Here is a 26,939-nt window from a genome sequence, read left to right on the forward strand (position 1 = left end):
TAGAGAGCACGGTATTATCAAAATCTGCAGTAGGCCCAAAATATGCCAAAAGAACCAGCCTTCTCTTTCTCTGCAAGGGAATGCAAAACATTGCAGAACTGTCTGGAACGGCTTTACCCACTTCCCCATGTCAAGCTGTGAGGGCCAAAGAGCCGAAATGGGGACCAGAACAACTCAACAAGCTTTCAGTTTCCAACAGAGAGGTCTATTTACGGGAAGTAAACAAACAACAAAATAAAGGGCCCCGATGTGGGTCGCAAAGAATCTTATTCCGCTTGAGCGGACACGTGAGATGCGATGCCCTTGTCACAAAAGGAGAGAGGTATTATGACAGGCAGGCCAATGGAGCAAGGCCCCAAAATGCAGTCAGGCAGCAGGATAAATGTGTGCGGGGGTGCAGAAGAAGACACATGAGAAACAAAGAGGAGTGCCCAATTACAAAACAATAAAACCACGGCAGAATCCTCACAGGAGAAAGAAGAGGGACACAACGGACAGGGCAGGGCAGGGTGGCACGGGAGGCAAAACTCCGCGTGCGACTGCCAGGGTGGCAGCTGGCACACAGGGTGACCGGACCGCAGGTGGGAGCAACAGATGGCCCAACTTTGCTGGCACTGAAAGGTGGCAGGGGTGAGCAAGAGAGGTGTCAAAACAAAAAACGGAAACAAGCAAAGCAAAAAATAATAATAATAAAACCCCACACGCTAAACAGAAGCCTCCGTGTTAGGGACGACTGTTTCACACACATCCTAATGCAGCCTGCACCAAAGGCCATCTGCCTAGTCTGGACCGAGAGAACAACACGCACACACCCCACCCCCCAAACATGACCCCCGGCCACATTGATGAACATCTTCTGAACTCAGGAGGTCACTCATTTCTTCCTAAAATTGATTTCAAAATAATCTCATAAATAAGAGAAATCTGTCCAAGCAGGTTCAATTATTTTACCACCAACATGCATAATTATGTCCCACAGTTTTAATTTCCCAAAGAACCTGCATCTAAATAGCTTCAATTGACTATTCTACAACAAAAAAAGGATCTTGATGTTAAAAAATGAAAAATGAAAAAATTAAGTTTTATGGCATATCTTCATAATATACACTCAGTAGAATAAAGGCCATAGTGTACGTACAAAAGACATATAGACATATAGGAAAGCTTCAGCACATAAATGCAGGCTAAATAAAAAGATCAAAGATCAATTAGTGATCTTAAGTCTGTTATTTTTCTTTTCTTTTCTATGAAGCATTTCTTCACTCAGTGCCTCAATTTTCGCCTGCATAAGTCAAAATGCCAACAAGCTTTTGCGGCGGCCTGTAGCGTAGCGTAATGCGGCGGCCTGTAGCGTAGTGGTTAAGGTGCATGACTGGGACACGCAAGGTCGGTGGTTCGATCCCCAGTGTAGCCACAATGAGATCCACACAGCCGTTGGGCCCTTGAGCAAGGCCCTTAACCCTGCATTGCTCCAGGGGAGGATTGTCTCCTGCTTAGTCTAATCAACTGTAAATCATTTTGGATGAAAGCGTCAGCCAAATTACATGTAATGTAATTTGAAAGCTACAACGATATGGGCTCAATATGCTACAGGAAGTGGAATTTTGGACTTTTCTCAGTGTTGCCCATCAGTGCATGTGGACCCTGTCTGTATTTATTCAAGAGATTCATATACCCTATTCCCTCAATTGTCCCTCATTTTGGAACACCCCAAACATAAACTTGCCAAATTGTGGAAAGAAAAAGGATGAATGGTGCCTGTATCGATGCTTTGGTCTTAAAAGTAAGGTGATAATAAACACTGAGTGACCCCACTGTAAGTCTGAAGAAACCTGCCTGTATCTTAACCACAGGCTGGAATTCAATCATCATTTGTCCTAAATTTGGACTAACAATAAAAAACAAGAACTATTATTAATTATTCTTATTATGAATTACTGCACAAACACAGTTTGGCAAGTTCAGCAACCACTGAAACGAACTTGACAAATTGAGCCTGTGAAGAAAAAGCTAAACACCTTGTAAGTCAAAGTAAGTCAAAGGACTAATATTGACTGAATACAGGCCGTTGTTTCAAGGCACAGGAGTGAAACTTGTTTCGTAATACAGAACTGCCTGCAGAGAGGGAGTGGGGGCTGCAAACACAGCAAGTTAACACAAATCCATCAGGCGTGACACGCTGCACTCAGCAGACCCAGCCTACAGCATAATGCAAGCGCACAGGCAATTTGCAGAGTTGAATAGGCTGAGCACGTACTGGAGAAAGATGAAAAATAAATTAGATGCTTAGATGAAAATTGACATACTGTCTAAACCCAGGTTCGATAAACTGGAAGCCCCCCAAGTTCCCACAATGCCAAAAGTGTCAGAAAAGACGAAGGGAAAAAAAGACGTGTCAGTGTGTGAAGTGGGAGCCAATAGTGACAGCCGTGTACATTAAAACCAATCACTGACTCCAGCAGTCCTGGAATATTTGCGTTGAATATCGAAGTGAAGTAGCTGAGGGCTTGTGTCGGTGATACAAGTTAGGGAATTGTTTTTCCAATGTTTGTTTGCATGTTTCTTTTCTTGTTTGTTTCTACTATGTAAAATGCTCAGTGAGAACTTGACTGTAGAGGGAGCTGCACCAACTAAAAGTCGATTGACTGCGCAACAGAAACACAGCAAAAATCACCCAGTGTGGTGCCAGTGACAGATTATAAGGTCAAAAAACAACACCAACCATCTGGGACACCTAGTACTTCACCGCGCACAACTAATCTCAAAACAAGTGAGTGTGTGTGTGTGTGTTTGTGCGTGTGTGTGTTTAGTGTGTGGAATGTGTGTGTGTGTGCGTTTGTGCGTGTTTGTGACAAATTCAAATATCTTTAGAGGACAAATCTCCTCAGTAACAATGGGCAGACTGGCTAGGCTGATCCAGCCAATCAGAGATCAGGCATAACAATTCAGGCAGAACCTGACCCCAGTGACATCACTGCTTTGCAACAATGAATCAGCATGAGGGCTTCAGACTGGCAGACTGGCAACAGCTTTTCAACACGCCTAAGATTCGCTTTCCTTGTTGACAGCGGTTTGGAGTAGAGTTTCAGCTGGACAGACAAGGCATGAGCAGGGCCGGTTTGTTTGTTTAAGGTACTGCCTTTCAGAAAACAAGAGCGCGGGAGACTGAGGGTGAAATAAAATACCCCTTTATCCCTTTGCCAAAACATGGAACAGACAGGGCTACTGTTCAGACAATGGGAGGATTGTGTAATTCGTGGGCAGAGGGTTTTCCTTTTCAGCCGGGTCAGCAGTATTAATTGCAAGATTAAATGTGTCAGGGGAAGCACCAGAGAATGTGAAGAGTATTTCATAAAGAGAGTTCATAATGCCAATACCCCCAACCTGCACAACACGCAGGTATGTAAAAACACTCATACGTATATACACACCTTCCATTACCAACAGAAATGCAATCGCAAAAACAAGCATATGCCCAATAGTACTCACAAATACATAGGCATGTACACGGGTACCTGTACCGCCAACAAACACACAGACACACACACTGCATATACATGCAGTAAGGACTTTATTAGGTATTTATTAGACATATATTTTAGACTTAAGTCTTCTGCTGCTGTAGCCTATCCACTTTGATAGTGTTGTGTGTTCAGTGATGCTCTTCTGCATGCCGCTGTTGTAATGTGTGGTTATTTGCATTACTGTCACCTTCCTGTCAGCTTCCTGTCACTTAGATCCCATTCTTTCCTCATTCTGATGGTTGATGTGAACATTAAGAGAAAAGCTCCTGACCTGGATCTTCCCTCTAGGGTCTTTCAGCGCACTTATCCCTGGTTATGGGTATGCACTTTGCACTTTGTTGTACGTCGCTCTGGATAAGAGTGTCGGCCAAATGCCATTAATGTAATGTAATGTAATGTATCTGCATGATTTTATACACTGCACTACTGCCACATGATTGGCTGATTAGATAATTGCATTAATAAGTAGGTGTATAGGTGTTCCTAATAAAGTGCTTGGTGAACGTATACAGGTATGCACACTTACCGAGCACTTTATTAGGAACATTTTTACTTTATTACACCCACTCATTAAACCAAATGAAAGTTACTTCAAAGCTTTGCAAGAACTACTCGAAGACCAAAGAAGAACAAGGAGTACTGGACACCTGACCTCAACCCCACTGAACATTTATGCGGACTGACAAAAGCCAAGCATTCAGTAACATCACAAGATGCTTTTTGGAAATTGTCAAATAATGCTGGGATAACATGAATCATCAGGTTTTTCACAAATTTGTGAAGTCCATGCCAGCTTGAGTGTACGTTGCCTTTAAAGCAAAAGGTGGACATACCAAATACTAAGAAATTCTGATTCAACTTTTCAATCAAATTGTTATGCAGATAATATAATTAGTAATGAAAAGGTTTGTATTAAATTAGAAAAAAATGCAAATACAAGCATTCTCACTAGCGGTCTCAGACATTTGGACCCCACTGTATATACACGGCTTCTCTCATCCAGCTAAGTTGCCTCAACATTACATGCAGCAACAAGTATCCTCCTCTCATTACTGCAAAACAACCTTTGATCGTTTTCCACACCCTTATAGCAGTCTTCAGGCTAAGCTGTTCCATATATATCCGGCATGCTACACCACTCTCCCAGAGCTCATATACTCACCCAGTTCATTCTGTCAAACTGCAGCATTTCCACTAATGCCGGTGGAAGAGGAAAGCTTGGACTATATTCTGTGGCTACACTGCTGGTTGAAGACGATGAAAAAACTGTTCTGTTCCATTGGACAATTTGTGACATTATGCCCACAGATCTAAACTTTTCCCAGAAAGAGGTGCAACTTTTATCAGGCCAAATTATTTGACTCATTAGCGAGGGGTAAAGTACTCAGGAAGTATAGAATTGTTTCACGTCAACAGCAGAGGGCTACTTTCTGGGTAGGGTATGACTTGCACATCCAATTGCACCAAGTGCAACATAGCACTTCACAATTGACATTTTCCAAAGGAAACAGAAAAATATCACTGAAAGCATCCATATCAAATCTCTAGCCTTCTGCTGGAGTCAGCACCTCAGCAGGGCGACAAACACGGTTTACTTTTGGAGCAGGGCTGAAATATTTCACAGGCAAATGGCTGTGACACATCCAGGTGATTCCTTATTTGTTACTGTTATTATTTTTCTTTTCTGGTCTCTTGCCCAGACTCATGAGATGGCTGCCCAGGGGAGCCACAGTCTCCTATTCTCCCATCGCACTGAGCTCTTCTCTCCTCTGCCCCGGCAACACGTCAGTTAATCACGACCCACCACCTCGTCACGGTTACGATCAGAGCTAGTGAACTCAGTGACTCGCCGTGATACCTGGCCAGGGAACACAGACAGGTGTGGAGTGGGGCAGAGTTCACCACTGTGCTGGGAGAGCTGCAGGCTGACCGGCTTGCGCTTTCACCTTAAAATGTGCAACTTATTCAAGCCCCAAGAATCAGACCTTGTACAGAATGAGACCTTGCAACCAACTGCTGGAGTGTATCAAATGAATACAGACGGAGGATGAAAACCCGCGAGAGTGAATACCAGGGCCGAGAAAGGGCCATCTGGTGGGGGTTTTGGCCATTATTATAGCCCAGAGCCACAACAGTTTCAACTGAGGAGGACTGCCAATTAGCTGACTAGCTAATTCAGGTCCTTAAATGATGGGCTAAAACAAAGGCCTGAAACAGTGCTAGCCTTTCTCAGGTAATACTGGAGACCCACAGTACGATCTGCAGATCTGCAAGATTTCAAACAAAATAGTTTCCTGGAACTCAGCCAGATGTTTTGTGGGATTTATCTGGGAGGCAACACCAGGATACATGCTAGTGTATGAACAACTTCACCTGTACATATTTCAGCCCCTTCTCAAGCACAGAACTGGTCTTTGCATACTGCTGGATCACTCTACTCAGGAAGGAAGGGCCTATCGCATGAGCAGCGTTTTGAAAGTGTTCAATCCCCATCACTCGCTTCAACTGTTCCCAAGCCCCTGGGGATCAGTGTAGTGCCAAGTCCCTAAACGCTGGCAGGCTGACAGCTGTGTCGACGGCAGGTCGATAGTGGGCACGGTACATTTGCCAACCGTATCAGACCATCAAATATGACAACATAAGCAAGTTACCATTTCATTATTATGAAATGCAATGCTCTGAGAAACATCTAGGAAAGTTGAGGAAAACAATTTACACAATAAGAGATGTGATCATTAAATATATGGACAATAATATATAGTTGGGAAGAAAATGTTTGCTTAGATAAAAACGTCACACATTCATCTTTCAAAAAAAGATTTTTGTTCAATTTTTTATTTGCATGATATTGCTAATCATTTTACACACATAAAACACACCCAAATGTGCACAATGCTCAAGAAACTGGCACCTTTCTTCATTAAGTGTTTTAGTTCAGGTTCAATTTCCCAGGTAGGGTGCTGCTGTGGTGCTCTTAAGCAAGGTACGTAACCTGAATTGCATCAATAAAATAAGATTGCAGGTAAATAATGTAAGCTGTATAAGTGGTGGTGGAAAAGAGCAGTGATTGATTAGGTACATTTTTGAACTCTCTCCACAAGTATTGATGTAATGTAATGCAAAGATAAAGACAAGGGGAACAAAAGGGGCCTATTATCTGTCTTATGTCTCAGACTGTTTTTTTTCTTATTTCTCAACTTCATAATAGCTTCCTTAGCAGAACCTTGGTCCTCGTATTGAGAAACACCAACAACAGACACCAAAGGCAGTCAAAAGCCTAGAATGAAGACCTCAGAAATCAGAAACACCTGTGATGCCATTTGTCCGAAATATGGCACCCTGAAATGGGGGGGGGACTGTACTACAGTGCTAAATGCTGTAATTTCTATATGGTGAAAGCAAAATATATAAAAATACTACCCACTAAAATCTGAACCATGCGTGAATGGCCCTTGCAGATTGTACAGTACGTTTTCAGTTCAAAAGGTTCCCTAGTACCTAAACAAATGAAGTTAATGAGGGATCCAAAGCAGGTCACTGGTTAAAGGTGGCTAAAGTGCCTCTGGTGCACGGATATCAGTGGCACAGAAGTAACCTGATGTTTCCACATCAGGAGAAAGGTGAAAACATGCTTACAAAAATAAATAAAAAACCAAGTGAAAGGTGGTCTTGTGTCTGAATGACCCACGCCTGCGCCAAGTAGCTTTGCCAACACAGGACGACTTGTTTTCTCTCTGCTGAACACAGATTAATGCTGGTTTAATCTGCTAATCCCACCAATTACTGTAAATACAATTGAGGATAACAGCAGCATGCACAAAAGCATTCCATTGGAAAATGATTCACGTTATTTCAAAACTATCACTTAACTTGCACATCTAATGGGAGTCTAAGATAATGAATATCTCTGGGTGGAGAAAGGAAATCCTTATCTGGGAATCAGAAACCCGGAGAAGGGGTTTGTTGAGTACACAAAACAGATGCCGATGCCGATGCAGGCTTCGGATAAAACCTGGAATGGCTCATACTAGCGTGTTTTGGGTAGTGCCAATAACATCACCAGGGATGTGATTGTGTGTGAGTGTGTGTAATTTTATGTTTAACATCAACGGTGGCCTCCCAGAGTTTGTCCAGGACCCCTCCACCCTTCACATTTTGGATATGGGGTTCACAGCGCTCCCCTAACCCTTGTGCTCAGGGGGATTTCTCTCCATGTCCTGGATTATCAAGTCCAATGCGACCGCTACCCCCGACCACAACTTCAGGCTTCCTGGCAAATGTCACTTCTAATAGTCCCCCCGAAAAGAACAAAAATGTGCCAAAAGACTATTTTAAAGGCATACTATGCAGGATTTTCAGCTTGAAGATATTATAAAACAAACATGCTAGACTGGCAACCTGTATCTGTGTTCACTCTGCCCGATTCCTTGCTCGTCTACATGTATTTGTTATTTTAAAAACTCCTCGGGCCTCTTCCAGTCATGGCCTTTTTTCTGTACAGTATCTGAAAAGCATGTGTCCAATACACTGAACTCATAGACTTTATGATTCAATGGGGGGGGTTACTACAGTGGTGAGCTGAGTTTGTGAGAGATTAGCCTTGATGGCCAGCCAGCAGTTGTGTTATTAGCTACCGAACTAAATTCAGTTTGCTACCGTTGATACTGGCCATGATAGCTCGGTCCCACTGCACAGTATGAATGTGACTGCTTATAATGCTACTGTGTAGATTCTACCAGCGTATTTCCTCTCAGGGGGAGGGAGCTCATGCTTAAATCCAGCAAGAAATTCTGCATAGTCTGCCTTTAAATTTTTTCACCCCTTCTATTGAGATCGACATCTTATTGCCAAGGAGAGTGCTCTGAATGTTAAACTTGACCAGAGCAGACCTAACTCAATTTTCCCCCACTACATTGTTGCTAAGCTACTGCAGAATCACATGTCATGGCAGAAATTAGCAGAAAATGAGCTCGACAGCGACTTGAAAGCAAAGTGAATGCTGTGAAGTAGAGAAGCCATCAAGCCTCAACCCCAAGATGTTCCCTCTCTAGAACATCCAGGAAGGATGTTTCAAGTATTCACCAGTATCGTGTTATAGATCCAATAATGAGGTGGCCCTAATCGCTGCCTCATATGGAGGTCCCGCCTACACAAGATCATGATTCGTCAGAAGGGTGATGTGCATGACGGTAATGGTCAACATTTCCCATTTTGTTACCATAAATGCTTCTGGAACAAGGGGATACAATTCCATGACGCAAAAGGTCAGTCATGATGACATCACTGCAAGCGGACTGAGAACTCTGTACCAGCACATGAGGAAGAATGAGATTCCACAATGCACAATGTCCTATGGAAACACGCACTGTGGGAACCCCCCTAGTTCTGAGCCGCCACCTGCTTGGCACAGGTTGACAGAGCAGCCTTGTACACTCTGGCCAAACTCACTTCCCAAAGGCTGAAAAAAAGGCTCTTTTGTCTTTTGGAGAAGGATGATGGCCAAGGTGCCAGTGATAATGGCACAGGTACCTATGTCCCACCTGGTGACCATGCACCTCGCCTCTCACCGGCTGCAATGGACGCCTCTTAGTCCCCCCCCCACAACAGGATAACACCAAGAGGTCACACAGGGAGGAGACCTGCCCTAAGCAACACAGGGATCAAGCAGATGAGACGGCAGATAAATCACACCTCATGCAAGAGGCCTGGTTCTCAGAGAAATCCCATCACCAAATCTCTCTCATTAGTGTAGTGCTGGAGATGACGAGGGCAGTGCCCCGAGGAATGTCTAACATTCCTGATTCCCGGCACCCCCCACACTCATCCCATCCAAACCCTGCCCAACACCTCCCTACCCCCTCGCTCTTTCTCCCTCTCTCGCGCACACATGTTTTACGGTGAACTCTGGCCTTCAGAGCTGGCGGCACAGCTGCTCAAACACTGTCCTCCTATCCTGTGAAGCCCCTCAAAGAAGAAGAAAGTACGAATCAGGAAAAAAAACTACTGTGTGCGTTTGTGATTACATCTGAAGAGGGGGAGGCAGAGGCTACAGTAGTACTGTGGGTGGTTCACTTCAGAAGAGTTCTCAGGGTTGGAGTAGCCAACTGGAAACACCGGGCTGGCCGTTAATGCAGAAAATCGAAATGGGACTGGATTCATCAATTTCTAATCTTGACTACGCCTACATAGCCCAAGTGCTGGTTCTCAAAGAGGGACTCAATAAATGAGTAAATGGTAAATGGCAGGCATTTATATAGCGCCTTTATCCAAAGCGCTGTACAATTGATGCTTCTTCATTCACCCATTCATACACACACTCACACACCGACGGCGATTGGCTGCCATGCAAGGCCCCGACCAGCTTGTCAGGAGCATTTGGGGGTTAGGTGTCTTGCTCAGGGACACTTAGACACAGCCCGGGCGGGGGATCGAACCGGCAACCCTCCGACTGCCAGACGACTGCTCTTACTGCCTGAGCCATGTCGAGTAGTTCCCTCACAGGGTAATAGCAGGAACATCCTTTTACCTATAGATGGTGATAAGGGAGAAATTCATATAAGCCCCAGAACGGTGCCTCTCCCTCCTCACTGGCCGAACGGTTCCACAATTCACTCACCACAGTTTGAAGAAAAGGCAGGTGTCTGTTTTACTGGCCATACCTTTTTATCTTGAAACTCCATTAGCTTTCCCTCACAAAGCAGTACTAGACAAATGGAGACAGCCGGTCGATGTCAGGCCCTGGGAGAGAAGTCTTCTCTTACATGCTGGGGCCTATATTATGGGCCTCTCATCTGGACAATGAGCCAATCAACGGTCGGTTAGTTCAGGTCAGACAGGGAAGAGGATTGCTTCAAGGCCTCTCTCTTCAAGGTCTCTCTCTCTTGATTGATAGCAGTGAAGCTCTCAAAGGGAAGGTAGCCAAGACACGGGAGGTTTAACTGGCCAGCAGCCATACCACTCTGTGCCCTTCTCATGCCACACTGCTGAGCGTGGGCAGGGTTAGTATATGGAAGACCTCCTGGGAAAACAAAATTAGTAGTGTACAAGGTGCTGGGAAGAGACAGTAGGGGGCACTATTCTCTCTGAGCCATGTGGAAACCCAATTCTGTGAGCCATGACTCACTGTGGTCACTAAAGATCCCATGGCACTTCTCAAAAACAGCAGCAGCATTAATCCCAGCATCCCGGTCAAGTTCCTACACAATCCTCTCTCAACTATTATCCTTCTACATCCACACAATTCCCCACCCACTTTTTAATCCCCCAGGTCTTCAATGCTAAGGAGAGCACAGTTCTCAGCTGGTTTATCAGGATAAATAAAGGTTACTGTACACCACAGATTCTATTACGCACCAGAAACTCGGCTCTCTATTGTTAACGGTGAAAGCTCTTCCTCCCCCACTGCCGAAGCCAAAACATTCCAAGCAGTGTATCAGGAGATAGAATCAGTGGTTACACACTTCACTGCGTACCCCTTCCACAGGAGCTCAGGATCACAGTACTCAGGCCGTGCCTCACAGTACAGTACAGACCAAAAAGCCCCCTCCCCCTCCTCCCTGATCTGGAGCACTGGGGGACACAGATCTCTTAATACCGTCACTCACCTGCCCTGTTATTTCAAGGGTAACACAGCAGAATGGATTATCTATGTAGCTTCTGGCAACAGCAACAGAAAACAATTACGAGGGTCAACATTTCCGGAGAGAGCAAATCGCTAAGATGCTACCTATAAATCCACTACAGACTCCAATAATTGCACTTTCACTTTGGCGGCAAAGAAGGGATAACCAAAGTATTGTACTGATGGGAGACATAGATTCTCCCCCAAGAACTGATTGGAGAGTCTAAATTGCCCATAGGTATGAGTGTATGAGTGTATGAGTGTGTGAGTGAATGGTGTGTGTGCCCTGCGATGGACTGGCGACCTGTCCAGGGTGTATTCCTGCCTTTCGCCCAATGTATGCTGGGATAGGCTCCAGCCCCCCTGCGACCCTGTTCAGGATAAGCGGGTTAAGATAATGGATGGATGGATGGATGGATGGATGTTTTATCAGTCCCATTCACGCCGAAGGTCTAGATCTGCCGGTCTTACATCCGGCAGTCGGTAGATTCCTCTCTTCTGGACAAACACACAGGCACAGCTTTCCAAGGTGGCACTACCGTGAATTACGGTGTTCTTCTCTGCAAAGTAGCAGGGGCTCTCTGTCATTATGCACTCGCTCTGTGACTGCATGAGACTGCGGAAACATCCTTGGCAAAGTCTTTATGGCCCACACAATGCATTACATTACATTACATGTAATTTGGCTGACACTTATCCAAAGCGACTTACAGTTTTTCAGACTAAGCAGGAGACAATCCTCCCCTGGAGCAATGCAGGGTTAAGGGCCCAACGGCTGTGCGGATCTTATTGTGGCTGTACCGGGGATCTAACCACCGACTTTGCAGGTCCCAGTCATGTTCCTTAACCACTACGCTACAGGCCGCTCTAATACGTCTTACAAAAGGGAGTTTAGGTAGAGGAAGGTCTCTAAGGCCTTCTGTGATGGATAGCGACTGACTGCTACTTCTTTGGAGAACGTAAACACAGGTGCGTGTAAGAGACTTGGATGTCGGCACAGCATCACATCGCAGAGTCAGCAAGGCTGCTCACTGTTCAGCAGACATATGGAACAAGAATAAGCAGGCATGTGGCTGGAATTGGCACAAAGGACCTTACCCAGTATGAACTCACACTCACTCTCATGCATACAGACACTGAATCTCATGCTTTGGCCCGCACACGCACTCTCACGCCGTTTGTTTCCGCTGGTTGGCAGTGAATCCACCCTCCCCCCACCCCTGCAGGCAGTCCAATTTCCTGAGATAGAAGAGCCGTTAGCACAGACTGGCAACGCGTTTACTTCCTGATGCGATCCGCTGTTACGACGCAATAAAATCAAATCCCTCTACCTGCTTCTTCTGAATTTCATCGCTGTGTCCAATAGTCTTCCCCCACTCCCCCCTCTGTAACATCTCTGTTATGACAACATTACACTAAAATGACTTAGAAGGCACAGAAAGTCTATTTATCATATCGCATTTTCATTTACGGATAAAAAAAAAAGACAACAATCCAAGGGATAACATGATAAAGTGTAAACACTTATTCCACTGGTGTAAAGCTAGCCAAACAAACCAGCAATGAAAATTTCATTCTTTTCATTTTTGATGCTTACCATTTGCTTTTTAGTGCTGATAAAGATTTTATTTGGGATGTAAATTCACACAGGTCATGACCAGTGTAATGTTTCCAGCTGCTGGTTTACACGAGGTCGAGCCTCACCCACATGCAACAGACGGTCAGACAGGGCCGAACATGTGGAAGGCCACTTATGGCCACAGCAGCATCCATTTGACCCTTCTCTGCCATCACTGAGAGCAGCGCAGACATAGCAATTAAGTGCACGCTCTGTTCAAAGCAGACGGGGCTGAAACTCCTGGAACCATCCTCCACGCTGCAGAAAGGGCGCAGTGCCCGCCAGGCCAGCAGGGCCTGACCCAGACTAGACCTGGGTCAAATACACATCTGAAATGATTCAACACTTCACGTATCACTCAAATTTGAGAAATCACATTTAGGTCCCAACGGAATGTATTTTAAATAGTACACAAAATTTACTGATCACACAAAGGGAAAATTCCAATCTGAATACTGCTTAAAAACAATCAGGAATCCTAAAGGGAAAAGCGTTTTTTGCACTCTGTACAAAATGAAGTGACGGTCATAGCTGCTGTTTGTGTTAACAGGCAGCAAAACCGGTTTTTAGAACCACTTAGTAAGCTAATAAACATTAGCTGTTTGACCAAGAACCCGAGAAAGCCTGAACTGACTGTCAGTTTGGAAATGTGCATTATCCTGTCGCGAATTGACGAATAGACGAATAGTTGCAAATTAAGGACAGTTGCAATACCCCCCCCCCCCCCCCCCGGTCATGTACTACTTCACCCACAACCCCCCCCCGCCTCGGTCCGTCAGTCTCCCGGAAAAATTTTTAGCAAAGGCTGGTATGTCTGTGAAATGCAACTTGCAACACAAGTTCAGCCAATGAGCACAGATTGCACGATGTTCACATACTCAAATGCTGTACCCAAACTTCTGTACACTTCTTAAGGATTGCATATTTACTCATCCTAAATAAGTAATGTACTAGCTGCTGCTATGCTTGAAATGACCTGGCATCAACTTTTTGTTAATCAAAACATCTTATGCATTTCTGCAAGTGACTCTGGACAAGAGTCTCCGCTAAATGGCAGACATATTCTAGAATTAACTGGAGGCGACAGGCTTGCTGGTCTTTCTGCAGTATGCCTCAAGCCTAGGTACTGCATTACACAAGTGCATGTGAGAACCAGCACCTGCTGGTCATTACAGTCCTTCAGGTTTCTACCGTAAAGAGCCTTGTGTGAACAAGCCCAGAGGGACAGAGCACACATGTCTTCCAGCCATTTTGTTTGTGATTCATCGGGATCATGACATCACCCCCACTCAAGTCTGTCTACACCAGATGCTTTCTGTCAGGGGCCAAATGACAAAGAGAGTAAGAATAAGATATAAAAAAGAGAGAAAATTAAAAAAAAAACTCGAAAATAAATATCAATTTTTCATTTATCCACTGTAGGGATGAAATGCTGGGTTAAGCCGACAGCCCCCGCACTGCTCACCCAAAGCCCCAGAGACCTGGAGAAACCCATGTGATCACCACCACAGCCACAGGGAGTGATTCACAACCACATCAGTTCATTAGATCCGTAAAGGAAGGTCAGGTCCAGGTCGCTGGCTTTATGGACATTTTCCTACCACTTGGCGGGGGGAGTTAAATCACTGTCTTGTCGAGAATGCTCAAGTTAGGCATTCAGTATTAATAAATCTAGAAACGGAGGGTGGCTGGGGCGATAATCCTGTTATGGCACTGCTACAGCGGGTCGACAGACCGTGCCTTGGCCGACCGCAGTCTGAAACCTCACAGGGTGACACGCAGTGTCGGCCCACAGTCTGTGTGTCAGTGGCACTGACATGTGAAGTGTCCTCTACTGACTCACGTCTGTGCAGACTCTGTTTGTGGAGGGGAGTGTGTAGCATGTGCTTTTCTGTGGTGGAACAGCCTGGAGCATACACTCAGTGAGAACTTTATTAGGTATTATTATACTTCATTTTTTTTTTTTTTTACTTATTAGTCTACTGCTGCTTTAGCCTATCGACTTAAGAGGTTTGACACATTGCATGTTCAGAGATGCTCTTCTGCATACCAATGTTGTAATGTGTGGTTATTTGCGTTACTGTCACCTTCCTGTGAGCTTTGACCAGTCTGGCCCTTCTCCTCTGACCTCTCTCATTAACAAGGCATTTTTGCCCGCACAACTGCTGCTCATTGGATGTTTTTGGAGAATGTTGTGCGTGAAAATCCCAGGAGAACAGCGGTCTCTGAGATATTCAAACCACACTGTCCGGCACCAACAATCACTCAATGGTCAAAGTCACTTAGATCACATTTCTTCCCCATCCTGACATTTGGCCTGAAAAACAGCAGAACCTCTTGACCATGTCTGCATGCATTTATGCATTTAGTTGTTGCCACATGATTGGCTGATTAAATATTTGCATTAACAAGCTGGTGTACTGAATACTGTGTATATCGAAATAAAATATATTTACCAAGATATTGCAACACATTACAATGTATGAGCAAATTCAGAAATGATTGAATTTCAGATTCTGAAAGTTTAATTTTTTAAACCCAGTATATTCAAGAAAATCCATACATTTAGGATGTATCGATATACTGCAACAGATTCCTTTTCCATTGGGGTGGAGGCCAGCCGGCAAAGCCCAAAACTAAATGTTATTCATGTTATTTGCAAACTTATTTATATGGATGAAAGATTAGTTCTGACGAAATGAAACATAGTAGTACATAATGAAATGTACATAGTTTCACAAGCATTACGACATGTCCATGGACAAGGCAATTGTTTGTTAGTCACTTCCCCTTTGTATTGCCCTCTGGTAATAATCCACAATGTCCTTCGTTAAAACTAAACCAGGGTGGGGTCGCACTCGCTCAACCCTGGGTCCGACTCATCCAACCAGTCAACCTTCCACTGCCCACCGACCCCTGCTCGGCTTACGATCCCTGAAATTCCATTACCCTAAACTCCGACCACAGGACCAAACCCTTTGCAAACACAAGGGCCCCATCCCCTGTCTATCACCAGCCTGTAATGGAATACACACACACTCAATTTAGGGACCTGTGTGCCCATGACTTTTTGATCTCTATGTTCATGGCTCAATGGTGTGATGAAATGAAGAGGGAGATCTGTCTGAATCAGACCAACAAACCAGGACTGTTTAATAGTGCGCTTCATTAATTATTTGCTCAAAAGCTGCTCTCATCCTGGCTAATTTGCACACTCAGACATTTATTTTACACTTTACCCTTTACATATATTCCCTGGAGCTATTTAGATGTGACACAATGGCAGAAAACAGCTGTGTCATACAGAAATTTGACCCCATGGAAAACTGACCCGAGGGCCACTTTTCTGTATAGAAAGACGACCCCCAGGTCATTTTCCTTGGAAGAAAAGTGACCCTGATTGGTGTCAATTTGCCATAGCATATACAAATGAATAATGTACAGTACTGAGCAAAAGTCTTATGCACCTGTATAACACTCTGTACAGATGAGATTCTTTCAAAAATAATTCAATGAAACGTCCTAAATAAACGTACTATACATTTTACATTACATTTTTGAAATTTGGCAGAATAGTTAAAAACGGAATCCAATCAATATTTTTGGTGACTACCCTTCAGCGTTAAAACTGCATCACTTCTCTGCGATAGCCAACGCAGTCCTGCGGTTTTACAAGGCAATCGGCAGGGAGGTTGTTCCAAGCATGTTGGAGAACTTGCCACAGTTCTTCTGCAGACTTTGGTTGGCTCCTTGCTTCTGATCTCAGACAGCCTTGATCAAGTTTTTATGTAAAAAGTAGTCAATTGCTTACTTTTTAAAATTAAATACATAAATGTCTCTGTAAAATTTTGTACTTTGGAAAATGAATATTTGGAAATCTCAAATGTGTTCTTTTATACTAACACACAAAAAAAAATAAACATATATATAATAAAGTCTAGGGTGCCTAAGACTTCTGCACAGTACTGTACATTTGGGGATTGTGGTCAATTTTCCATATCGAAAATCATTGCTGGTTATAAAATTGAATAAATAAATTTTCTCAGAGAGGTAATGTTCGACAGGGTACGCCATGCAAGTCCATACATCAACATCCATCCCGTGGCAAAGCAATAAATGTACTAGTTCTCTTCACTGGGGACCATGGTCTTTTGCTCGGGGGGATAATTGTATCTCTTGATTTGCTTCGCATCTGTTGATCAAAATTCGCAGCAAACCTACCCCCAGAGGTGGAAAATCCAGAGGTCAGAAGGTAAAAGTCCTGGCTCCCATGAACTCCCGTTTCACTAATTGGTGTTACCCCCTGGCTGGCAATGCCTGCTTTGGGCTGTGAAGACTGTAGAACTGAACTGTCCTTGTATCAAATAAACAAGATAGAGAAAAACAAACTATCCAACTATGCAAAACCCCATAGATCCATAAACATAAAGGTTATTTTCAGATTAAATTTTGGAGGGTTGTGGCACCAGGCATTCAAAAGCATGTAGGTCCAACTACATTTTTAATAATAAGCAAGGAACTCCAAATTAACCACTACTACACTAAACATGACCAATATAACGTATTATCATTCAATTACAATATACTAACCCCACCCAACAATTCATTAGATAACTGGCCAATGCAGCCTTCCCATACATCTCTGCAGAACTAACATATCCAGGAATAAGATACCCAGATTGATTTCATTTAATGGCAGGTTTCACCTTGCTCTTTTAGGATCTATTTTTCAAAAGGAAATTCAGCCAGCTAACGGAAGCTGCGTCTTGTGTAAATTTAATTGAAACTGCTTGTAATCTGCAAAAGAGGAACAGCCCTGGATAAGCTGGCACATCAAGCAAAAAATTATAAATAAATAAAACGCTTATGGCAGGGTAAAACAGGGGAAAAAATTAGATTACATTTGATGCTGAAGGCCCCTACAGCTGCCACTGAAAAGACAACTTCTCTCCGGTTCGGCCTCCTCTCTCCACACAGAGGCCAGGAATCCACAGGTGACCGGGGCCCAGGGCCTTCAAACGGGCCACCCCAAAATAAGGCAACCCCTGCCTGGCCCATTCCACACAGAGAGATGAAAACAGACCGAGACTGCATTATCCTCCTTTCCTTCTGGGCAAACAGGGAGCTGTCCTCTAACTGTATGAGAGCAGGGTGAGGATATTTCTACCCTTCCTTCTCATTTATGCACCATTTCACAGGAGCAGGGACAGCCATTTTCCTAGTAGATACTTTAGATAACAGGGGCAGCCTGTAGTGTAGTGGTTAAGGCACATGACTGGGACCCGCACGGTCGGTGGTTCGATCCCAAGTCTAGCCACAATAAAATCTGCACAGCCGTTGGGTCCTTGAGCAAGGCCCTTAACCCTGCATGGCTCCAGGGGAGGATTGTCTCCTGCTTAGTCTAATCAACTGTACGTCACTCCGGATAAGAGTGTCTGTCAAATGCCATTAATGCAATAACATTAAGCATAGTCTCACCCAACCCTACAAACAACAATAACATCCATCCATCCATTATCTGAACCCGCTTATCCTGATCAGGAACGCAGTGCAGAAATTAAGCAGCCAAGCTTCAGCTACATTGTAGTAATGAATTTGGCTACTTTTCCCATGGAGTGCTTCTGCAAGGGCACCGCTCTGCAAGGTCATCGCAAGGGCACCGATCTGCAAGGTCACCACTCTGCAAGGTCATCGCAAGGTCACCACTCTGCAAGGTCACCACTCTGCAAGGTCATCGCAAGGGCACCGATCTGCAAGGTCACCACTCTGCAAGGTCATTGCAAGGGCACCGATCTGCAAGGGCACTGATCTGCAAGGTCACCGATCTGCAAGGGCACCGCTCTGCAAGGTCATCGCTTCAAGAAACAAATCCTAAATATCATGAAACTCTGGGACTTTTTGCTTCACAAAATATGTGTTTTTCCCAGACACAGGCTTTACTGCATGTTAGTGCTTCGAGGCCAATGATTAAATCAGGAGCAGACAACATCCCTCTAAAGAGAATTTAAATTGTCATCCTTGCAACAGGCAAATATCTTCCTTCCCTCAACCAAATGGTCTGAAGACTTAAAATCCAGGCTTTATGGTATAGAAGTACTGCTGTTTATTTATTTTTCTTCTATAGTCTATCTGAAAGTTAATCCCATCTAGTTATTTTGACCTTCAAATGGTCGAAAAAACCCTGAATGCAAAACACTATCTTTAATCCACAATATCACTCTTCTCCAGACCTAAAAATATTCATAATAAACAGTGAATACATAGGTTGTGTTTAGCTGTCCGCCTTCTTCAGTGCCTATATGGCGGTAGACATGAAACAGGTAAAGAGTGCTGGCTTTCTCTCTCCTGTCCATTTTGACTCTTGAACAGAACAGCCATCTTGTTTTATTAATGTACCCGGAGACACGGTCTGAATGCTTTGTTGTATGAGTTGAATAGATGACTGTATCAGGTTTCCACATCAGTGTTTTTGTACTTGCTCTTCCTTCTATGTCCTTGCCGCTTTTTACTTGTCAGTAACATCAGACCATATTTATTTGGGTTATACACATCAAGCAAATCATTTTTTTCATACTGGGAAGAGCATAATGGTATCCTGATAGAAAACCAGTAGTCACCATGTCACACTGAAAATGGAGGTCAGCCATGCCACAGAGCATGATGGGATGTTATTTGCTTAACTGTATCAAGCAGTACACTTGTATGGATGCTTCTGAATTTATTATGTTTCTCTACTCATTTATTCAAGTTTTTCCTTTAATTATTCACCTGTCTGCATATAAATACATATACAGTTCAACTTCATAGTAGGTGGTGGGAAAATTCTCATATGACCTTTGACCTAATGACACGACAGAGAAATCTGATCTGGTGATATGAAACGTCCTTCAGGCAACGCGATTTCTTGCAGCGCCATCCCTAGCCCCTCAGTCACAGAACAGACGTCAGCTCCGTGGGGCGGTTCTCATACCCAGTGCCAGATTTGACCATAAGGCATTGTTTCTCTCTTCCATTTACACTAAAGGAAGACTGTGATGTTGCAGCCAGATCTCCTGACTCATAGTCACACTCAAACCCTAATTTTAGCAGAGGTGTAAAAAGGGCCTCCCTCAGCCACAGGGAAGGTGTGCCTTTACATACCTCAGGGGACTTTGGAACTTGTAGCTTGCAGGAGTTCTTAGACTTCGGCTCCGCTCGAAACCACATACTACTCGTACTAAATTTCAGGTTGATTTTCACTTAAATGTAGTAGTATGCCGTACACAGCCTTATGGGGGACACCTGTGCATGTTGATTTTTTTGTTCCAGCCAAAATTGCAGTGCCTGAATTGCAACAAGCTGCTAACTGTTCATAACCATACACATATTTTGATTCAATTATCACTAATGATAATTCACCCTCTTCATGTTGCATTAGGTTAGAAACAGCTATGAACACCTTAAATGAATGCCCACATCCCAGGATGTTTAATCAGTCTAATCGACTAATGTTGTTATGTGTGTTAAGTGGCAAAACATTTCTTCAGAAGGACGTATTTTTATTTATTTATGAAATTAGACAAAGATTTTAAATTACAGGTGAAGTACACAGAGCTGCATGACTGAGTTTGAGAACTATAGGTTTACTATGCCATGTCAGTTATCAAACAATACAGGCAAACAACTGGACTGAAAATAAAGGCTACCCTGCCGCAAATACATTTTTCGCGTCATCCAGTAGTCAGCACATGTGCAAGTTTGTAAAAATGTATAGCAGGAGTAAGGAAAAACAATCGTTTAAAACGCCGATGAAGACCACGTAGTTATGAACGTTGCTGTCTGTTCGTTAATAAATCACGAGGGGCGTTGAAACTGTACGGGTGCGTCCTTAATTCTTACTCAATGTTTGTTTATCCTCACAGTTTGAAGCCAACGAGCGATTCTTGAGATATATGCGTTTCTATACGTTTCTAAAGAGCTACAACCCTTGTAGCGTAGACTACAATAGGCCTACGCTTCACTCGGTTAACCTCAATTTATTCAAGGTGAAATTTTAAGACTCGGTCATGGGAGTTTTAAAATTGCAACACGGTTATGGTAAATAACTCTGAAAAAAAATTGACATGGCTGTCTCCCTGAAACACAAATATTTAACGATTTAACTAAGATCTGCCGTCTCCAATCCTTGCCTCAATATTTTACGATTATTTCTAGGCCGAAGTGCACAACAAGGCCCGATCTGTTTTAGGATTTTGTACCAAGTTCTGGTCTTAATTATTTAATTGACTCAATCATATCGTATCTGACATGTGTATGAGTACCGGCTACAGCTGGAGACTGCAAGTGCATCCTAATGATTTTACTGTGCTCATGTACAGGTTTGAATCAGGGTAATTTATAGAGCTGTCAGCAAATTAAAAACAAAGCAATTGCTATTCCATTGTAGGAGCCGAATAGTAACGGGAAAGGATTAGGTGATTCCGGGTTATACAATGATGGAGAGTTAGCTAGAGAGCCGGAAATGACCCTCACTCAGTTGGACAGCTGTCTGCGTTCTCAGCAACTTAGACCTACTCTCAGCAAGAGACGTTGTGCAACGTCAGGGGAAATCCATCACCGGCGATACTGGCACACGATATTACAGTATCTAAAGAAATGCTTCAGATAAAAACTTTCCCATTACAAGGCTGCTTCCAGCAATGTTATGGCCAAACACACCGGGAAACTTTGGAAAGGAGTGACACCCAGATGCAATCTGTCATAGTGGTAGGCAATCTATGCATAGGCTGTGTCTCCTCAAGAAAAAGTATCACAGCGCTCTCATCCATCGATTATAAAAGTCTACCTTGTAAGTTTACACAGTCTCCCCTATGTTACATTGCACGCGTGTTCCTTTGGATCGTCTCCAGACAAACAAACGGGAAACAATGGATTCTTTGTACAGCCCCATGGAAACGCGAGGAACAGCTTACCTGTGTAGGCTATAGCTACCTTCGTAACCGACATTAACCACTGCATTAACCGCTGCTGTTCATCCCCTTTCGTTAGGTCTCTTGGCCTAGTTTTCAACTGCCAATTGTGTCTTTTATTTAATATTAATATAATAATATAACGATTGAGACATTCGTTCCAACAGCTTTCACAAATCTTATAAATAAAATATATCTTACAAAGGGAAGCCCACGATACATTTTAGATTCATTTTGTATTAAATCCCCGCGGGTAATAATGAATAAGGAATGCAGTAATAATTTAAGAAAAGTGTCTGATTAGTTAAAACTATGGTCAATGAAAAATGACAACAGTTTTTGTTTTCAAAACCCACACCGCCCTCGAGCTATAACAATAACCCAGACAATCTGCACACCTGTTGCATTTGGGCGTGTGGTCGGTCGACTCAACACTACGGCTGTTGGCTACTATCACTATATTAATTGTGGCTACTATTCCCACATCTTGGATAATGGATAGGCTACAACAAACTATTTGAATACATGCAAGTGAACCCATCAAAAACAGGAAAATACAAAGGAAAACATCACATGTGACAACGTTAACAAATGTTAAGTATCTGGGGTGATTGCCACTAATGTTGGCCGTTAGGAATATGATCTCATCGTCAACATGTCACAATCAAGGGAAACTATAAATCGCGAAAGGAAACACAACTATATAGCATTAGTGTCATTATTCACAAGAACCTCGTCAATGATCCTTCACATGATAGTATATGTCACAAATTAATTTCAGCAATGTTGATAATCGCATTATAATATTGATCAAATAAAACGTCAAAAATTGTTATGTTATTCTTGCTTTTCTATAAAACCGAATTCTGAACTAGGGTTGTTCCCCCAATGTCTGCGTTACTGCATTCCTTTTAAATAGCAAGACCTACGCTGCCTCCCCTGGAACCGCTTACCGAAAAACGCTAGTCAAAATGCGATCTGGTGCAAAGCGAAGGGCGGCATTAATAATGGGAGAAATATTGGGGGAGTGGACGTCTTTTCTCACCTTTGTATTGCAGAGGGGTTCCACTCGTGATCTTAACCATTCCCGAAATGGATTCGCCCGGACTGTAGACCACTTTGTTGTTGGTGAAGGTGATTTCGAATTCCTGGAGCTTCCCCATGTTGCCTGGTATGTCCAACACAATGAAATACCAAGCAGCCCACAATGAATCCTTCGCCAGTGTAAGCGAAGCGGCGCTGTAACGTTGTCCCACCTGCAGCAAGCTCTGACCATCCACTACTCCGTGCCCGGGGCGATGACGTCATCACAGAAGCTGACTGGAGCGTCCCTCCCTCGCATCCCGTCTGAATCTTCATGCAAGGCTTCTTCCTCATTTTCCCACAACATTGTGTTAGTCCCTCGCTTAAGTAATTGTTTGCAAACAGCGGTCTGACAAGGTGTCATTTTGTGACTATAATATTGCCAATCAGAGACACAAAGACGACGAGATTAATTCATAAAAGAGGACCCGCAACAAGTGTAGAAAGTTGTGACGCTGCCACCTGCTGTCGGTTCCAGTGAAAACATTAAATTATAGCATTGACATTTAGACCTACTGTTATCCCATTTACAACATAGGAGAAAGTTAATTAGCCGCTATCCATAGGCCTATTTTATAAATTGTCATTCATGATCCATTATGTCTTTTGATAAAGCCTATTTATCGTGCGCTTGGCATCTTCTACAACAGGGTTGCCAATCTTATCCGAAAGGGGCCCATGTGGGTGCAGGGTTTTGTTTCAGTCAAGCACTAGGACACTAATCATGTTCTTAAATTAAGACCTTCATATGTAGAATGTGTCCCTTTTGGGTGGGATTGGGCACCCCTGTCCTACAGCGTAGTAGAGGTAATTGCACTGAAACCCACGCCTGCGAGTTGATGGCTCAAGTCCATTGCAGGCCATGTTCTCCTCACGTCGCGAAATGGCAAATGTACACCTCAGGAGAAACACGGACATCAATAAATCGATAGGTTTGATGCGAGCGATGGAAATGCATCGAGCCTATAGACATGCGTACAACAATACAGCATAGAGTCATTTAATCAGTTCAATTAAGGCAGTAGTTAGGCTGATCAAGTTCTTAGGTGCAAATTAACTGGCCCTTAGCCTTCCATGGCCATGTTTAAGAAATGTTTTGCCACTGAAGGATAGATTTAATTAATTGTTCATATCCTGCTGTATGAGCTTAAGGTCCACCCAGTCTGCAAATAGGCCAAGCTGGGAAGAAGGCCTCCTGCCTCCGTATCTCCTCGTACATAATTCTCCTTTGTCCTCTCGGCAACGGAAATGTCGCGCTGAAAGCCTGGCACGGTACCAATCGCTGGGAGGAGTTCTGTCCACAAGAACAGAGAGAGCACCCTTTCCGTTACGGGAAGAGTACATTAGTGCAAATGGAAAGGGCTTGTTTGAAAACAGAGGACCTGCGCAACGTGTGCCTGCATCAGCGCATTCACAGAGAAGGAAGAGGGATAAACAGTGTTGTGGTTCGAGGGTTTGAGAACAGTACACCAGTTTGTTAATGCATATATTTAATCAGCCAATCATGTGGCAGCAACTAAATGCATAAGAGCATGCAGACAGGGTCATGAGGTTCAGCTGTTTTTCAGACCAAATGTCAGAATGGGGAAGAAATGTCATCTAAGTGACTTTGACCATGGAATGATTGTTGGATCTCCTGGGATTTTCACGCACAACAGTCTCTAGAGTTTGCAGAGAATAGTGCAAAAAACAAAAAACATCCAGTGAGCAGCAGTTCTGCAGACAAAAACACCTTGTTAATGAGGTCAGTGGAGAATGAGCAAACTGTTCAAAGCTGACAAGAAGGTGACAGTAATGCAAATAACCACACATTACAACAGTGGTATGCAGAAGAGCATCTCGGAACACACAAACCTCAAACCTCTTAAGTGGATAGTCACAGCAGCAGAAGACTAAGTCTAATAAATAGCTAATAAAGTGCACACAGAGTGTATATATGGCGTCCTCTGGAAATCTGTTTTGATGAATGCAATGGCATGGGTTACATGCTGCAGTTCATGAAATTGCGTAATGTGAGGGCCAACACCAGTTCACAATTACAATAATGGTCTCTCTCATGGTGAACCAATGTGAAAGAAGCTGCAGTGTTTTGTGTTGACAATGTTGAGGCATGGATGCGTTGTTTCCAGGGCAACGACCGGGATGTTGCTGGGCTACTGTGTATCCACAGGGGTGACTCTAAAGTTGGATTGGAGTTGAGGAGGCAGCCATGGGACTCACGATTCCCCCTGAGCACCCCATGATTAAAATATCAGGGCGGTGATATCAACCGTATAATGCAGGGTTCTTCAACTGCTTCCGCCAAAGGGGTTCCACATTTATTTAAAAATACTTATGCTGCATATGGTCAGGGGCCATTAACGTCTTCTTACCACTTGTAAAATAAACAAAGGAATTGGGCCTAAAATATATTGCATTGTTCATGTGTGCATATACAGGGAGCTCCAAAATGTTTGGGACAAAGATATATATATTTTGAATTGGCTCTGTACTCCCCGATTTTAGATTTGTAATCAAACAATTCAGATATGGATAAAGTGCACATTCTCAGCTTATTTAAAGGGTAATTCCATCTAGACCTTTTGTAGGCTTTCTGGTGCATCAACTAATGGTGCAAAGACACACAGCTGGCCAAGAAACAGCTGAGCAGCCAATGTTCAGTTACTTATGTTCCCGAGGAATGGGGGGGATTCATTCATTAATTCATTCATTATCCTAACCTGCTTATCCTCAACAGGGTCACAGGGGGGCTGGAGCCTATCACACGCAGACACGGGGAGAACATGCAAACTCCACACAGAGAGGCCCTGGCCGACGGGGATTCGAACCCAGGACCTCCTTGCTGTGAGGCAGCAGTGCTACCCACTGCACCATCCGTGCCGCCTATGGGGGGGATTATGTAAGAAAAAGGTTATAATTCCTACACGGATCACCTGATCTGGATGCAAAATACCCTCAAATTAGAGGAGACAGTCTTCTCTTTAAGCTCACATTCATCACATGCACTTTGTTATCACGATAACACACATATTCCTAAGATATCTAAAGGTAATTAATTTACAAGTAATTCTAACCATATAATAAACTGATACATAGAGGTCTGTTTATTATCTTGATGGTCATGGGTTCAACTGCCATCTGTAGGACAGGTATTGTAATGGCAATAGGCAGCTTGCTTTTTCAATTATTTTATGTTTTATATGTAATAATACATTTTATTTGTATTGTCAGTAACTGTTCACCCAGAGAAATATAGCTTTTTATACAGTAATATCAAACCAACATCATTCATAAGCTTTCTGATTGGGACTGATACCTCTGCAGTCTTTCCTGGTGAGATACCCAGATTAATTAATTTATGTAAAAGGTAATCCTGATTATAATACCCTCATCTGATTGCCATTTACATGCTTTAATAATAAGTAATATACAGTTTAATATGCTAATTTGGTAATGTTAAATATGATCAGAACCGCATTGGCCACCAGCAATGCAACACCGAAACAAACAGCCTTATAGTGCCACCTAGTGGCCTTTTTTTTGTGTGCGTTACGTCCGTGCCTGTAAATCGAAAGTAATTACTGGTAGTCAGAGATTGGCGTTCTTCTAAGCCATATGACTTTACAGGTCACGACGGACAACAATTGTACTAAAATATACGTATCCAGAGGTAATGTATATAGTCTGGCTAACAGTCTGACAACAACTCGTTTATTTTTATTTGTTTTAAATCAGCAATGACTCTGGTGCGCGGTTTATGGAGAACATAAAAAGTCAGACCTTCGCAGTGTAAAAACTTAACTAGAGTACATTTCACACTGTACCTTTCATTAACCGTAGACTAAAATAGCCTACTTTATGTCAGTTGAATAAACACACAAATTTTAACGTGTTTGTCTGACGGGAGCGTATGGCAGTAAAAATGCAGTGAGACTTGTTATATGACAAACACGTAAAGCAAGCAAGCAAAAGTAAGAAAAAAAACTGCAGATAAGACGTCTATTATGTCTGGGAGGAGACGTAATGCAACAATTGCATCTACCAAGAATGACCTGAGAGTACAATACAAATAGATATGGAGATTGGCAGAGATGTCCACAGGAACACAAGATCTTTGATTTGCAAAATATTTTGAACACAACATA

The 26,939-nt window shown here is 43.3% G+C and overlaps 1 protein-coding gene across 1 annotated transcript in view; it reads right to left on the minus strand.

Moving 5' to 3' along the window:
• The window catches only part of arrdc1b (arrestin domain containing 1b), a 49,042-nt gene extending 26,005 nt beyond the window's left edge, over positions 1–23,037 (minus strand). The window contains exon 1 of the mRNA XM_061215599.1: positions 22,757–23,037. Within this exon, the coding sequence (XP_061071583.1) occupies positions 22,757–22,874 (118 nt within the window). The 5' untranslated portion in view covers positions 22,875–23,037. The remainder of the gene's footprint in view (positions 1–22,756) is intronic.
• Between the last annotated feature and the right edge of the window lie 3,902 nt (positions 23,038–26,939).

The sequence above is a fragment of the Conger conger genome, chromosome 12 (genome assembly GCF_963514075.1).
Source record: "Conger conger chromosome 12, fConCon1.1, whole genome shotgun sequence".
Lineage (NCBI taxonomy): Eukaryota > Metazoa > Chordata > Actinopteri > Anguilliformes > Congridae > Conger > Conger conger.